General features: G+C 35.4%; 2 protein-coding genes and 4 long non-coding RNA genes across 10 annotated transcripts; all 6 read left to right on the top strand.

Moving 5' to 3' along the window:
- The first annotated feature begins 7 nt into the window (after positions 1–7).
- Positions 8–2,060, top strand: LOC145229304 (demethylmenaquinone methyltransferase-like). 3 transcript variants are annotated; one of them, XM_080094618.1, is made up of 6 exons: positions 8–133; positions 202–255; positions 820–1,056; positions 1,123–1,240; positions 1,313–1,427; positions 1,690–2,060. In XM_080094618.1, the coding sequence occupies exons 3-6, from the start codon at positions 843–845 to the stop codon at positions 1,897–1,899; spliced, it is 657 nt and encodes a 218-aa protein (XP_079950744.1). In that variant the 5' UTR covers positions 8–133; positions 202–255; positions 820–842; the 3' UTR covers positions 1,900–2,060. The 3 variants fall into 3 exon arrangements, with proteins under 3 accessions (XP_079950744.1, XP_079950745.1, XP_079950746.1); XM_080094619.1 differs by lacking the exon at positions 202–255; XM_080094620.1 differs by lacking the exons at positions 8–133; positions 202–255 and adding an exon at positions 333–434.
- A 66-nt stretch (positions 2,061–2,126) lies between these two features.
- On the top strand, positions 2,127–4,973 carry LOC145229303 (methyltransferase-like protein 27). 2 transcript variants are annotated; one of them, XM_080094617.1, is made up of 4 exons: positions 2,127–4,147; positions 4,211–4,328; positions 4,395–4,509; positions 4,716–4,973. In XM_080094617.1, exons 1-4 carry the CDS (start codon positions 3,934–3,936, stop codon positions 4,923–4,925), a joined length of 657 nt encoding a protein of 218 aa, XP_079950743.1. In that variant the 5' UTR covers positions 2,127–3,933; the 3' UTR covers positions 4,926–4,973. The 2 variants fall into 2 exon arrangements, with proteins under 2 accessions (XP_079950743.1, XP_079950741.1); XM_080094615.1 differs by having other exon boundaries at positions 4,211–4,509.
- Positions 4,974–7,385: 2,412 nt separating this feature from the next.
- LOC145229907 (uncharacterized) lies at positions 7,386–8,486 on the top strand. The gene is made up of 3 exons (XR_013860509.1): positions 7,386–7,826; positions 8,077–8,175; positions 8,392–8,486. It is a non-coding gene; the product is annotated as an uncharacterized LOC145229907 (long non-coding RNA).
- Positions 8,487–9,302: 816 nt separating this feature from the next.
- On the top strand, positions 9,303–10,272 carry LOC145230023 (uncharacterized). Of its 2 annotated transcripts, none has more exons than XR_013860542.1 (3): positions 9,303–9,683; positions 9,902–10,000; positions 10,180–10,272. It is a non-coding gene; the product is annotated as an uncharacterized LOC145230023 (long non-coding RNA). The 2 variants fall into 2 exon arrangements; XR_013860541.1 differs by having other exon boundaries at positions 9,345–9,704.
- Positions 10,273–10,941: 669 nt separating this feature from the next.
- Positions 10,942–12,092, top strand: LOC145229843 (uncharacterized). Its single transcript, XR_013860496.1, has 2 exons — positions 10,942–11,157; positions 11,816–12,092. It is a non-coding gene; the product is annotated as an uncharacterized LOC145229843 (long non-coding RNA).
- A 1,522-nt stretch (positions 12,093–13,614) lies between these two features.
- Positions 13,615–14,060, top strand: LOC145229447 (uncharacterized). The gene is made up of 2 exons (XR_013860448.1): positions 13,615–13,746; positions 13,959–14,060. It is a non-coding gene; the product is annotated as an uncharacterized LOC145229447 (long non-coding RNA).
- The last annotated feature ends 615 nt before the right edge of the window (positions 14,061–14,675 follow it).

Here is a 14,675-nt window from a genome sequence, read left to right as displayed (position 1 = left end):
CTGCATTGCGAACCGTTGCATCACTGTTATGACGTGGTCTACAAATGTTCGTCGAGATAGCGCTTGAAGCATAAATGTTGCAGCGACGTTCGTAGCAAATGGAATTTGTACAGTAACGGACAAATTTTTAAAGGTAATTTTCTTATAGTGGGTGAAACTTGAGCGTTTAAAACTGCAAACACTCTATTGTTTGGTTTCTAGGTCGGCAAACATTTCTTAATCAGCTCGACTTACCTACATCAAGCAGCGTACGCGGTCAGTAAATAGCTTGAGTCGAAACGGCGATGTATGTAGTTCCAGTTTAGATAGTGTTTTAGTAGTGTCGTGGCTAGGGTTGTTCAGGAAAGGGGGCCATGTTTTGTGATTTTGCAAGCCAACGCAGCTGTATGTAATTTGAATAACTGCTACTTGGCACTTTTTGTTTCTAAATTTAGGTAATGTATATGTTTTTAATATTCATTACAAGCGACCACGTCTCGTATTTTTGACTAGCGGTTACCAAATTATGGTTTACAAAGTATAAGGCATACTGTAGCACAGGCGTTGTTATAACAGGGTTTTCATAGCAATGTTTGCACCCGTCCTTGGTACTGAAGTTGATTGTGAAGTAATTATGTTCACAATCGCTTTGTGCATCACAATGGAGAACAATTTGTCTATTTTAGGGAATTAGAACTAGTCATTGTTATGGACAGAAGCATGTATTTGATTTCATTTACATGCAAACAGTACTAGAGTGTTTTATTTTATTCGCTGGTAGTATGTTGTATACGTTGTGACCGCCAAAGATATGTTAACTGACTCCACTTGCTGTTTCAGATGCGAATAGTCGGCTTTGCAATATGAGTGGAACCCGGAGTGACATTATAAAAGTCATTGATGGAGTTGTACATGCTGAAAGTGGAGAAAAATCACAGAAATGTTACGACAATTGGACGAAAAATTACGATGTGAACCTAACGAATATTGGATATTTCCTCCCCAAGAGAGCGGTAGAGAGCTTCACAAAATACACAAAACAAGTCAATATCGAAAAAGTTTTAGATGTTGGAGCTGGTATAGAGACGGAACATGTGAAACATTGTGTTTTTTGTTGAACTTATGCCTTGTTCTTTTTCCAAGGTACCGGATTTGTGGGGCAATATCTGCGCAAAGACGCGAAATACGAAGGTGTAATTGACATTTTGGATGCCAACATGGAAATGTTACACCTTGCAAGCAAAAAAGATCTGAATTTCAGGTTGAAAACAAACACAACAAAAATATTCAATGTCAACCAGTAGTTTTTACTTGTAATTTTATTTATATTTAGAAACATTATACGTCACTGGATCGAAGGGGAATTACCGGTTCGTGATGAAAGCTATGACGTCATGATGTGTGTCGGATCCTTCATTCCTAACCACGTGCCTGTGACGTCACTTCCGGTATGACATTTTCCAAAATTGTTGCAACCAACGGTAAAATTTATCTGAAATGTTTTTAAAAAAAACAAATAAACAGTCTGTAAACCACCGCTCTGAAAAATATGAACGCAAACCAAATAGTCTTTATGTGGTAAAATGTTCTACATCACATAAGGGGCATTTGTTTTTGCTGATTGGATGGATTTTTTGCCTGATTGGTAGGGGCAAAAGTTTTGGACAACACTGATTTAAATCAAACTCTTGTGTGTATGTTATATGTCAGGGAATATTCAAGTGTGTACGAAAGGGAGGTCTCCTAATATTCACAACACGAGTTGAGACCACAGAGAGTTACAAACAAGAGTTCGACGAATTACTCGCAAGCATGGAACGCGATAGCGCCATCAAGCGCTTAGAAATGAAGGAAGTCGTTCACTTCGAAAACGTGGAGAACAAAATTAATTCCGCTATTTACGTTTACCAGAAACTCTAACTGTCAAATTTTGCTAACTATACGAATCTGCAAGTATTTATGATTTATTTTAATAGCAGCATATTCCATATCGAAAATATTTAATGATTTAATACTTTTTTGCAGTGGTTTCATTTATTAGAAACTTTCTTTTATGTCAAAATAAATCCATGACTTGCTAATGCTTACAGTTACGTAACAAATATGGTGGACTACTAACGTAAGAACTCACAGTAGCCAGGTTTGCTAATTTCCAGTAGGTGGCGCACAAAAATATTTTAAATGCAATTTGTGTAAAAAATGGTCACGGTCAGAGCTATTAGAGGTTTCATCATAACAATAAAATCAACTCAAAATCCCAGTTCTTCATGTTAAAATTAGTTCCCAACCCTACCCCAGTTTCACTGAAATTTTTTAATACCTGCGCTCTTTACGCCATCTACCGGAAATTGGCAAACCTGGCTACTGTGAGTTCTTACGTTGGCAGCTCTGCCAACAAGTATAACCTTAACCGGCGCACGTTGACCGTGAAAGAAAGCATCGATGCACGACCGAGTAACGATTACAGTGCGAAACATTGAGGTTGTTTAACTAGTCTTTGAGATAGCGCTTGAACCATGAATATTGCAGCGACGTTCGTAGTAACTGGAATTTGTGTTGTAACTGACAAATGGAATATATTGAAGCAAAACTTTATAAGCCAAGCATTTGGAACTGCAGCCACTCTTTGTTTGGTTTCAAGTTCGGCAAACACTACTTGTCATGTCAGCGTATCTGCAGATAAGGCAATGTGGCCTTTACCAGTCAGTCAACAGTCAAGTTAAACTTTAATGTATTTGGACTTCAGTTCGTGACGAGAGATAAGTCGTATTAGCTAGTGTAGACATCCAACGGCACTCCAGTTTGTTGGTAGTAACAGGCTTAAAAGTACATGCCTCACCGTTTATTAGCTTTGTGCTTTTAAATTTATTTAGTATTGTGAAGATTCATTTGGTGACAAGGGTTGTATAGGGAATGTGATCATATATTGCTGGTTTTGCAGATAGATACAGTTGTATGTGATTTGAAATGCTCCCGATTGGTTTTAAATTTGACGATTTCAGTCAATCGTTGATAGAATGCTTCCAAAATGCAGTGTTTCATACCGGAACGGAACGGAACGTTATACCGGAACGAAATAAATATTTTTTGGCTCAAATACCGGAACGAAATACCGAAATAAAAAATATTCAAAATACCGGAACGGAACGAAATACCGTTAAATTTTATTCCGGTATTTCGTTCTGGACATTTGACATGATACAATTGCTCAAACATTTTGCGCCGTTAGGCTATAATAAAAATTGAAGCTCCTACAATTTACATCAGTTTGACCATCATTGACAAATGTTATGTGACGTAACAACTATCGACAGTAATTATTGTGTGTTGCAACTTTCTTCCTTTTTTCGCTTATAAGTTGCAAAGACCACAAAGAAATGTTCGTTTGTTAAGACCGAAATACCGAAAAATGCCGTTATAAATTTATTTCGGTCAGACCGGAACGAAATGAAAATATCGGTCCAGAACGAAATACCGAAATAAATAATTTGCTCAGAACGAATAACGTTATTTGGTTTCGTTCCGTTCCGGTATGAAACACTGCCAAAATGTATCCCAAGAGATCGCATCATGCCACTGTGGGAAGTATGGGATGCACAGTATAAGACACATATGGCAGCAATGTCGTTGGTACATCAGAGTGCTTTATAACAATTGTTTGAAGACGTGTTTGTTGAAATAGAAAGAGTTCATTGTGAAGATAATACGTTTACAATCGCTTTATGCAGAACAGTAGAGAACAATTTACCCAATTTTGAAAGTTAGAACTAGTCATTGTTGTGAACAAAGAAAGTTTGTAATTAATCGCGTGACCTTGCAAGCAGTAAAATGGCTTTTCAATGAAAATAGAAACGGTTATTCACTAACAGTTTGTTGTATCCGATGTATCCATTACCGACAATCACGATTTATCTGATTGCATTGTTTTGAAAAGCGAAAGGTCAGGTTTGTAATATGAGCGGAACTCAGAGTGACATCATAAACGTGGTCAGTGGAGTTGTACATGCTGAAAATAGAGAAACAACACAAAAATCTTACGACGATTGGACGAAAAATTACGATGAGGATCTTGGGAATGTTGGATATTTTGTCCCCAAGAGAGCGGTAGAGAGCTTCGTGAAATACACGAAACACGTGAAGGTCGAAAAAGTTTTAGATGTTGGAGCTGGTAGAGACGGAATTTTGTGATACAAAGTGTTTTCTATTAAGTTTCATGCTTTATTCTTTCAAGGTACCGGATTTGTGGGACAGTATCTGCGCACCGACGCGAAATACGAAGGTGTAATTGACATTTTGGATGCCAACATAGAAATGTTATACCTTGCAAGTAAAAAAGATCTGAATTTCAGGTTAAAACCCCAAATACTGCACCTCATTGTAATTTTAACTTTAACTTTTTTATTTTTTCCGTTTAGAAATATAATACGTCACTGGGTTGAAGGAAAATTACCGGTCCATGATGAAAGCTATGACGTCATGATGTGTGTTGGATCATTCGCTCCAAACCACGTGCCTGTTACGTCACTTCCGGTATGACACCAACTTTATTCGCGAAAGCAGAGGAGACGTTCGTTTTTTTGTTTCGTAACAATGAAAAGACAAACCAATCAATCCAAATTAGGCTTTGTGACGTTTCAACAACTTATTTGTATTTTTTTTCTTGACTTTTTGGTCGTTTTATCATTCAAGGATTTTTGGCCTTCTATCATAGACTGCATCTATTTCTTCTATTGCAGGGAATATTTAAGTGTGTACGAAAGGGAGGTCTCCTAATATTCACAACACGAGTACAGAGTCCTAGGAGTTACAAACAAGAGTTCGACGAATTACTCGCAAGGATGGAACTCGATGCTGCCATCAAGAGGTTGGACACGTACGAAGTCGTTCATTTCGAAAACGCGGAGAAAAAAATTAATTCCGCTATTTATGTTTACCAGAAACTCTGATCGTCAGTTATTTTGTTATAGTGAATAAACAAACTATTCAAATTTTAAGATATTTGTGACTTATTTTGATATCAGCAAATTTTAGTTTAGGCACTTCCAGCATTTAGTGCTTAACAACACAAACTAAATGTTGTTTTAGTTACACATAAAAAGTTTCATTTAGTTTTCATTTGATTTAACTTTGAATAAATTAAGTAGCATAATAAAAAGTTTTGCCTGTTTTCACATTAGCATAATAAGAGAAGAATTCGATAGTATTTATTTCTTTTTTTTTTATTCGATATTCCAGAAAGTTAATCAACAAACAAACTTAAAACCTCCGAAATAAAGATAGATTTAACAATTTCAAATTGCTGCGTTTCGTTTCACTAAGACTTGTGTCATATATTCACATTAAACAAAAATACACAATAAACAATGAGTATGTTTGTCAAATATTAAATAAATATTACCCTAGTTATTATTGCGAAACTAGTCTTATTATTACACAACAATAAAGAATGAAGTAAGTCACGATGGAACATTTAAACTGTTGAGACTTTCATAAAGGAAAGGCTATTTGCGTACATTTTGTTAAACCAGTGATTTTCAACTGGTTTTCTATGAAACACTAGTCAAACTGATTAACTTATTGCTCCCTTCCCAATTCAAAACATTTTCATTCATTCCCAATACATTACATAGTAAATGTTAAACCATACAATATCATTCAAAATTGGGTCATTTATCAACTTCACAGGTTATATTCCCAGAGCTAAAGTGTCTATTTACAAACCACATGTGAAAGTTAAAGTAAATTCCTCCCCTCGGGTTTTAAAATTCCTCCCCGGTTAGGAACCACTGACTTAAGCGAAGTCTTGTGTAATAAGTGGAAGGTTCTCGCTCAAAACAGCTTGGGAACTTAAGCTGCAAGCCTTGCACTGTAGCATCACAATCGAGCGACATGAAAAATGTGACTTTTGTTTCGTGGAAAACGGAAATGATTGGATTCTTGGATTTTCGCTTTGTTGCGATTTCACAGAAGCGGTTTGAAAGTAACTTGGAGAAATTTTTTGTTCTTGTTTCCCGAAAACAAGTTTGATTTATTTTTTTCTTCCAAGAAAAACAACAACAAGCTGATCGACAGATTTATCCGGGATGGGAGTTGGTTCAGTGATAAATCTTCTAGAAAAGATAACTCACATCAAGAGCGGAGGCATCTTCCTTCAAAATACTTCCTGACAACTCATCATGTCATGAAACATTTTTTATTAAATTAACAAGGAGCAGCTGGGATGCGAACACATGTGGATATAGAGCAGTGATTCTCAAACTGTGTGCCGCTGTACACTAGTGAAGGGGTCGGCAATGTTTTTTACACGGGGGACCGTTTATAAAACTAAAATTTTATCGCGGACCGTCTTTAAAAAAATACTAATATTTAGCAATAAAAACGTCTAAATTATTTTATCATTCACGGGATGCACGGGGAAAATGTTTCAAAGCCTAAAAAGTATATGGTCCAGTAACGAACTTCTCGCGGACCGGCGGTTGCCGACCACTGCACCAGTGCATAAAATATTTCCAAGTGTGCCGCGGAATATACCCTAATTTAACGACGAAATATGAACGTTTAAAAGCTATTTGTTGTCTTATTTGTCATAAATAGCAATCTGACTCACCAAAATAAACTCGCAAATTAATTTTTTAGAACAACTTTTGTGTTGTTGGCCTGCAAAGTGTACCGCAAACAAATAGTTTGTTAAAACGCTGCTTTACAAACCATAAGCATCGCTATCGAAGTATCGTTGAAATAAAACCCGAATCATAAAGAAGATTAACCAAGTTAAAATAACCACAGATATGCAGCCCTGCTAAAAGTCAGGTCTGAATCAAGCCCGTTCTCTGAAACTTAAACACGAGGATCAATTCAACAAAAAAGTCCAACTCGACTTCCAACAAATGTTTGGAAAATTTCGCTGGTTTGCATTTCACAAACGCACAAAAAGTTAAAAGACGAAATGACTTTGTAAAATGCATCGTTGCTACAAAAGGTTGGTAGACATTGTTTTGTGATGGAATTCAACCCAGGTACAACGTAGGACTAAACAAAAACTCAAACATTAAACCACACTTTCAGTTTTTAGGAGAATAAAAAAGATTCACTTTGCATTTTGAAACATGAAAATTTCATATTTATAAATAATAAGATGATTGTTCATTTCTAAATGAGTTTAAAATTGAATACATATGAGGCTTTGAACGTTGTGCCTGGTTGTTTTGCAAGGAAAAATTGCCTCCATACGGTCTCTAGCGGTCTGTGCATACGTTATCATTTTTTTGAAAAGGCGGGAAATAATTCGGAAATTAGGTCATTGCTCAAAACTCCAAGCTGCATCAAAAGTTTGTCAAAATATTTCCTGGTTTAAGGTTTAAAAGAATCTCATCCAATCGTTGGGTTCGTTACTTTTGTGTGGAAGACGTAACGTGGTCCAGCTAAGTCGGCTTGGGACCGTTTTTGATCACTGACCTGGTCTAAAAAAACAGTTAAACCAATGGACGACGAAATTCTTGGTTAAAACGAAATCAGTCAGTTTAAAAAATGTTTCTATCGTCAATCGGTTTTTACTGTTTTCTAGTTGAAAAATGTAAAAATGATCTATTGATTGATCCGTTAATGAAACTGAGTGTTCTAAAAAACAAAGGTGTTTAGCTTTTTTTTTTCGTTTCTATACTGTTAGTGTTCATGTTTCGCAAAAATAACGCAAAGTATGTTTTCAATTTGTTACAAAAACAAGTACAAGATGAACAAAGTAGTTTTGTTGGCATTGGTGGCTTGTGTGATGCTCATGTGCATTGATACAACTGCTGCTTGGCGTAGAAGACGTAGAAGACGTAATGATGATAATATAGCTAGAAACGGTACGCAATTGTTTTTCAATTCGTAATTTGTTTCATAAAAATATTTTTTTACTAAAATTAATTTCCATGTCCTGGTAAATTTAAGTTATTTTAACCAGCTTCGCGCAGTCTAACATGAAAAGTGAAATATACATAATGTGCATGTATAAAATTATAGTAAACTTAGTTTTCTGCACGTCGCAACAACAAGTGTGGTGTGATCACTTAGCAACTTGTCTGATAACACGAATTCTCAACGTTTACCTTACAGCTATCTCTGAACTGGAGGACGCTGTTGAAACTCTTGACTTGAACCAGTTCGAAAGTTTAGCACAGGATTTCGAAGAAAAGAAATAGAAATCTTGTCAAGGTCAAATGCATAACAACTCAAATAAATGTTTTTAACCGAACTTTTTTTGTCATTAGCACTTTGTCGAACCTCTACTAATTCAACATATTGGAGTTTACAATCAAAATATCATTTTTAGTTGGAAATACTTTTTAACAGGCCACAATATGAAATTTGTTGAAATATAATAAAAGTTGAAAAGTTCAAATATTTAATTATCTATTCTTAAATTTACAGATAAAAAGTGGGAAAGACATCTATGGAATGTTTCTATTGTGCTGACGAAACCATACTTTAATTGTCGAATAAATAAACAGAAATTATTACCTCAATATATTGTGTTTACTGGTGAAAAGTGTGTAAAGTTAAGTTGCTTGTGAATTTGTCTTTAGTGACCAAGATAGGCGATACTTAGTTTTTTACGGTACGAATAAGGCCAAGCGAAAATCCAAGCGCTTACAGAATTTTTCCGGTATTGGTTTTAAATTGAATTTATTTTGCTTGGTGAACGATCAAATAGCGACTAAAATGCATTTAATAATCATTAAGCCGGAAAACCGTACACGTTTTTTAAAACTAAAACTCGAGGATGAATTGCACAGAAAAGTCCGACCCGGCTTCCAACAATACTTTGAAACATTTCGGTGGTTTGCAGAATTTTACCAACGCACATTTCCCCAAAAAAGTTGGGACTAAAAGACGAAACGTCTTTGTACAGTGGTTCGTTGCTACAAAAGGTTGGTAGACATTGTTTTGTGATGGAATGCTACCCCGGTATAATAAGGCAATATTTAAATAATTCTGACTGGTTTAGCAAAACAACAACCAAAAAGACAATTAAACTTAAACACTGAACCACATCATTAGTTTTCAGAAGATTTCGTTGCGTTTTAAAAACAAAAATCTGTTTTGCAAGGAAAAATTGCCACCAGACGGTCTCTCTAGCGCTCTGTGAAAAATTTGTCACTGTTTTGAAAAAGCGGGAAATAAGTTCGGAAATTAGGTAATTGCTCAAAACTCCAAGCTGCATCAAAAGTTTGTCAAACACGTTTCCTGGTTTAAGGTTTAAAAGAAGCTGATCCAATCGTTGGGTTCGTTACTCTTGTGTGGAAGACATAACGTGGTCCAGCTAAGGGCGTGTGACCGTTTTTGATCACTGACCCCGTCTAAAAAAACAGTTAAACCAATGGATGACGCATAATTCTTGGTTAAAACGGAATCAGTCAGTTTTAAAAATTATTTTGTCGTCAATAGGTTTTATTGTTAAAAAATGTACAAATGATATTGCCGATTCATCCGATAATGAAACTGAGTATTCTAAAAAAAAACGTTTTTAGCTTTTTATTTTTCGTTTGGAGACGGTTCGTGTTCATGTCTGGCAAAATAACGCAAACTATGTTGTAGATTTTGTTACTGAAACAAGTACAAGATGAACAAAGTAGTTTTGTTGGCATTGGTGGCTTGTGTGATGCTTATGTGCATTGATACAACTGCTGCTTTTTGGCGTAGAAGACGTAGAAGACGTAGAGGTGATAATAAAGCTAGAAACGGTACGCTGTTGTTTTTCAACTCGTAATTTGTCTTATGGTAAAAAATAGTTTTCGCTAGAATTAATTTACATGTCCAAAAATGGAAAGTCCATGTATAAAATTTTAGTTAACTAAGTTTTTCTGCACGTGGGTACAACTGTTCTGATAACACAGCAACTTAGCGTTTTTAAACATAGTTATTTGCTAATATTTTACAGCTATATCTGAACTTGAGGACGCTGTTGAAACCCTCGACTCCAACCAGTTCGAAAGTATTGTACAAGACCTTGAAGAAAAGAAATAGAGATCTTATCAAGGTGACCTTCAAACGCATGACTACTCAAATGAATATTTTTAATTAAAATTTACCTTATTTCAGTTTACAAAAAAATAATTCATTTTAGTTGGCAATACTTGTTTATAGGCTACATTACCAAATTTGTTGAAACATAAAGTAAAAGTTTAAATATTTAATTAAATTTTCCTAAATTTGCAGGAAAAAGGTGGGAACGACATTGTGGAATGTTTGTATTGTGCTGACGAAACAATACTCTATTGTCGCTTAAATAAACAGAAACTATCACCTCAATTAATTGTGTTTACGAGTGTAAGAAGTGTTAGATTAAGTTGCTTATGAATTTATTTTTAGTTGCCAAGACATGCGAAACAGATTTTAGTTCTGTTAAGTTAAACTTATTTCGCTTGGTGAAAGATCAAATAGTGATACAATTGCATTTAACAATCATAAGCCGGAAATCCATGCACAACGTTTAAGGAACGCGAAAAAAGTGGATTGCACAATTGATGGATCATGAGTCATGACTAACGGCTACACCGTAGGTTTTAGGTTATATTACTGGGGTCGTTGGTGGAACCAGTCGAATGGGCCCTACAATCTAACCACCCGCGTTAGGAATAGTTTGATTTACTGCATTAAAGCTTCAAGAACAGACCAATACAACAAACACAACAGACAATAGAGATAATGGACTTGAACAGGGCGTTTTAGGGCTGTTGGGCATTAGTTCAACAACTAGCTACTTAAACTTACTCAGAAAATACTAACACAGAGTGAAGTCAGGCCCTTTTTAAAAAAAAGTTAAGCCCCTACCCGACCCGACCCGACTTACAACCCTGCACCAGCAAGCATAAAGACCCAGTGCTGTTGTATCAAAAGAAGTAAACCACCATAAACAGCGTATTTAGTAAAACAAAAAACGTGCTGCGTGTAACAAATCGGCACCGGTAAAATAATGACGCTATGCTTCTGGTCTGTTTTCGAATTTATTGAGTGACCTGTTGTTAAGTGAAAACAAGCCATACAATTGAGATTTAGTCGACGTTTCGGATGAAAACAACTACAAGATGAACAAAGTAGTGTTGTTGACATTGGTGGCTTGTGTGATGCTCGTGTGCATTGATACAACTGCTGCTTGGCGAAGGCGGAGACGCAGAAAAGGAGATTTTAGAAATGGTAGGTTTTATAAGATTTTGAGGTGTTTAAACTAGAGATGTACCGAATATTCGGTTTGCCGAATTTATTCGGCCGAATCGATCATTTTTGCAAAGATTCGGTTTCGGCCGAATAATTTGTTGCGATTCGGCCGAAACCGAATCGTTTACGAACAAAATTTAAAGCGTTAAACGTGTCTTTTCTGCTTATTAAAATTAGTAATTCATTGGCAGGTTGCCAATCATGCTTAAGGCAATTTTAAACCCCACAGAACTGAAATAAGGACGAAACACAACTATTTTGCGCTGGCTGACTGGTAGATAAACATTTTTGTCACGTCAAACGCGTAGCGTACGACTTCGCGTGACGTCATAAATGATTCGGTTGATTCGGCCGAATTTATTCGGCAAAACCGCCGAATATTCGGTTTCGGCCGAATCGAAATTTAGCCGATTCGGTACATCACTAGTTTAAACATCATTTACAGTATATTTTGGTTTTAAAACAGTATATTTTGGTTTTAAAACAGTATATTTTGGTTTTAAAACAGTATATTTTGGGTTTATTTCACATGTCCTGGTCAATTTGAACTCAAGTGCTGAAGCTGAGTTATTTTTCAAACACCAATTCGAAACCGTACTAACCGAAGCTTCATTTTTTTCTCAACTGTTTTTCACAGATCTCACTGAACTTGAGGACGCTGTTGAAAATATCCAGTCCAACCAAGATGAAGGTTTTGCGGATGACCTCGAAAAAAAGAAATAGAAATCTTATCAAGGCGACCTTCAAACGCACAAAAAACTTTTGTCTGAATTCTGTTTGGTGTTGTTTAATTGCCATTTGTGTAATCGCCAACAGTTCAAGTCGGATAAGTGTTTGAAGTTTTAATTATTTGATTACCTTTTCCTAAATTTACAGAAAAGGTGAAAAAGACAATTGTGGAATGTTCGTATTGTGCTGACAAAACAATACTCTATTGTCGCAGAAATAAACATAAATTATGACCTCACAATCAATTGTGTTTACGAGTGAAAAGAGTGTGAGTTTAAATTGTCAATAATATTTCTTATTCAGTTGCAAAATAAAACTTGTGCATTATTACGACTGCTGCAAGTTTTCGATGGTATGAGGCGATAGTGTTTCAGTATTTTTGTAACTTGGAAAAAAAATCTTTACATTTTTGAGGCAGTCGACCCGAAAGCATTTCGGGACCAACAAAACTGAAAATAAAGAAACCTACAAAACATACATCTTTGTATTTAACACGTGCTCTGACTAAAACGTTGAAAAAAAAACTTATTGTAGAAAGACAAGATTTTGTGATGATTAAGCTTACTTATTCCGAACAAACAAACACATGATTTTGTTTAACGTTTTGGTCACGTAGACTTGGTCATCATCATAATTTTTTTTTTGAAAAATTAATTCGCTTGTTGTGTTACTAGAAACGCATGAAAATGTTTACCAATTTTGACTTGTTTTTTTTTCTTTTTAGAAACTAGAACTCTACCAAGTTTGTCGATATTTGGCAATAAAAAAAACAGAATATTTTTGCTAGTTGCATTTATTTCATCTGAATTTAGATCAATGTGGACAAGTCGTTTGACTAAAGGCAGCGCTGTACCCTATTTTGTGGCTACTGTAACATTTAGCGCAAACTAATAGCGAAGCTGGGGCCTTAAAATTGTTTAAATCTAAAACATTGCAATGTTTGTAAAAAAACTACTTGTGATGCAACCTACTTCTTGCTGCAAGAGTGAAACGAATATGCAATAAAGTGGGTTAGTCTACTTATAGTTATTATAAGACTTTGTGAAACACTGTATTTATCGAACAAAGCAATTCAAATGGCGGCCCACTTTTGGGTCATGCTTTATGTTTTTTTATGGTTAAAAATACTGACTTATGGTTTACCAGAAATGTATCAAATTAAATAGAGAACATATACTTTGTTAAGTTGCAAGTTAAAATCAATACTATCGTCGCATAGCCTAAGAGATTATATTCAAAATAGATTAGTCGGATCATAAAGGCCAACAAGCCATATGACGCAGATCACCCCTAAACGTTTGTGTGATAACAACTTCTTACATCAGCAACATAGGCTTGAAATGCTTCCGGGCAACGCGTTATGACTCAAACATGGGACTTTTACTTAACGGTTTGGAGCTACTGTTTGCTCACAGTGGTCCTCAATGTACCCAGGGAGCTTGTGCGTATGCCCAGACACATGAAAATCTATGCTGTGTATTAACTGGCGTGTCGCTGGGTTCGCTATTCTTAGGGAAAACATGCTGTGACCTAAAAAAACAGTTAAACCAATGGACGACGAAATTCTTGGTTAAAACGGAATCAGTCAGTTTTGAAAATGTTTTCATCGTCAATCGGTTTCATTGTTTTATGCTTGAAAACGTTTTAGCTTTTATTTTTCGTTTTGAGACGGTTCGTATTGACGTCTGGCAAAATAATGCAAACTATGTTGTAGATTTTGTTACTGAAACAAGTACAAGATGAACAAAGTAGTTTTGTTGGCATTGGTGGCTTGTGTAATGCTCATGTGCATTGATACAACTGCTGCTTGGTGGGCAAGACGTAGGGAAAATAAAACTCGTACGTTGTTGTTTTTCAACTTGTAATTTGTCTGATTGTAAACAAAAACAAATAGTTTATGCTAAAATTAAATTACATGTATGATAAGTAACGTAAAGTAATGTCCATTTATAAAATTATAGTTAACCAAGTATTTGCACGTAGGAACAACTGTTCGGATAACACAGCAACTTTAAAGCGTTTAAACATAGCTATTTACTAATATTTTACAGCTATATCTGAACTTGAGGACGCTGCTGAAACTCCCAAATCCAACCAGTTCGAAAGTTCTGCACATAATTTGAAAGAAGAAATGAAATAGAAATCTTATCAAGGTGACCTTGAAACGCATAACAACTCATATAAATGTTTTGTTTTGACCGAAAGTTTTCTTGTCGTTTTTCATTTTGTCGAACATCTACTAATTTAACCTACTTGATTTTACAATAACAAAATATTCTATTGGGCAACTTGTTTTGTTTATTACAAAATTTTTTGAAACAAAGTAAAAGATCAAATAATTGTATCTTTTTGTAAATTTTCAGAAAAAAAAGTGGGACGACAATTATGGAATGTTTGTATTGTGCTAACAAAACAATACTCTATTGTCGCAGAAATAAACAGAAATTGTGACCTCACAATCAATTGTGTTTACTGGTAAAAGCAGTGGCAGTTAAAGTTGTCTATACTATTTATTATTTAGTTACAGACTAAAAGTTATTTAATTACCAATAGCAACCAGTCGTGCGGGAGAAATTATTTCGAATCCCAGGTTAACCTTAATTGCCGCCTTCGCCAACAATTCATTTCTTTTCTGGAATATTTACCTGCCGTGAAGTTCTTCTAAAATTAATCGTTTCTTGCGATAGTGAGGAAGACTTTAAGTTTAAATCCTATTACCCTGTAACTTATATTAAGTAAAGGGTAACACATAGTTTATGGCAGTGGTT

Source organism: Phallusia mammillata, chromosome 5 (genome assembly GCF_965637545.1).
Source record: "Phallusia mammillata chromosome 5, kaPhaMamm4.hap1.1, whole genome shotgun sequence".
NCBI classification, from domain to species: Eukaryota; Metazoa; Chordata; class Ascidiacea; order Phlebobranchia; family Ascidiidae; genus Phallusia; species Phallusia mammillata.
Note: the sequence above shows the minus strand (reverse complement) of the source record. Positions and strands in the feature narration are given on the sequence as shown.

What these genes read in the sequence shown, in the direction of transcription:
- LOC145229304 (XM_080094619.1), top strand. Translation starts at nt 843, where the DNA reads ATGAGTGGAACCCGGAGTGACATTATAAAAGTCATTGATGGAGTTGTA. An exon ending in AGTTTTAGATGTTGGAGCTG is followed by an intron (nt 1,057 to 1,122) that starts GTATAGAGACGG and finishes TCTTTTTCCAAG; the next exon opens with GTACCGGATTTGTGGGGCAA. An exon ending in TGCCTGTGACGTCACTTCCG is followed by an intron (nt 1,428 to 1,689) that starts GTATGACATTTT and finishes GTTATATGTCAG; the next exon opens with GGAATATTCAAGTGTGTACG.
- LOC145229303 (XM_080094615.1), top strand. Translation starts at nt 3,934, where the DNA reads ATGAGCGGAACTCAGAGTGACATCATAAACGTGGTCAGTGGAGTTGTA. An exon ending in AGTTTTAGATGTTGGAGCTG is followed by an intron (nt 4,148 to 4,210) that starts GTAGAGACGGAA and finishes TATTCTTTCAAG; the next exon opens with GTACCGGATTTGTGGGACAG. An exon ending in TGCCTGTTACGTCACTTCCG is followed by an intron (nt 4,510 to 4,715) that starts GTATGACACCAA and finishes CTTCTATTGCAG; the next exon opens with GGAATATTTAAGTGTGTACG.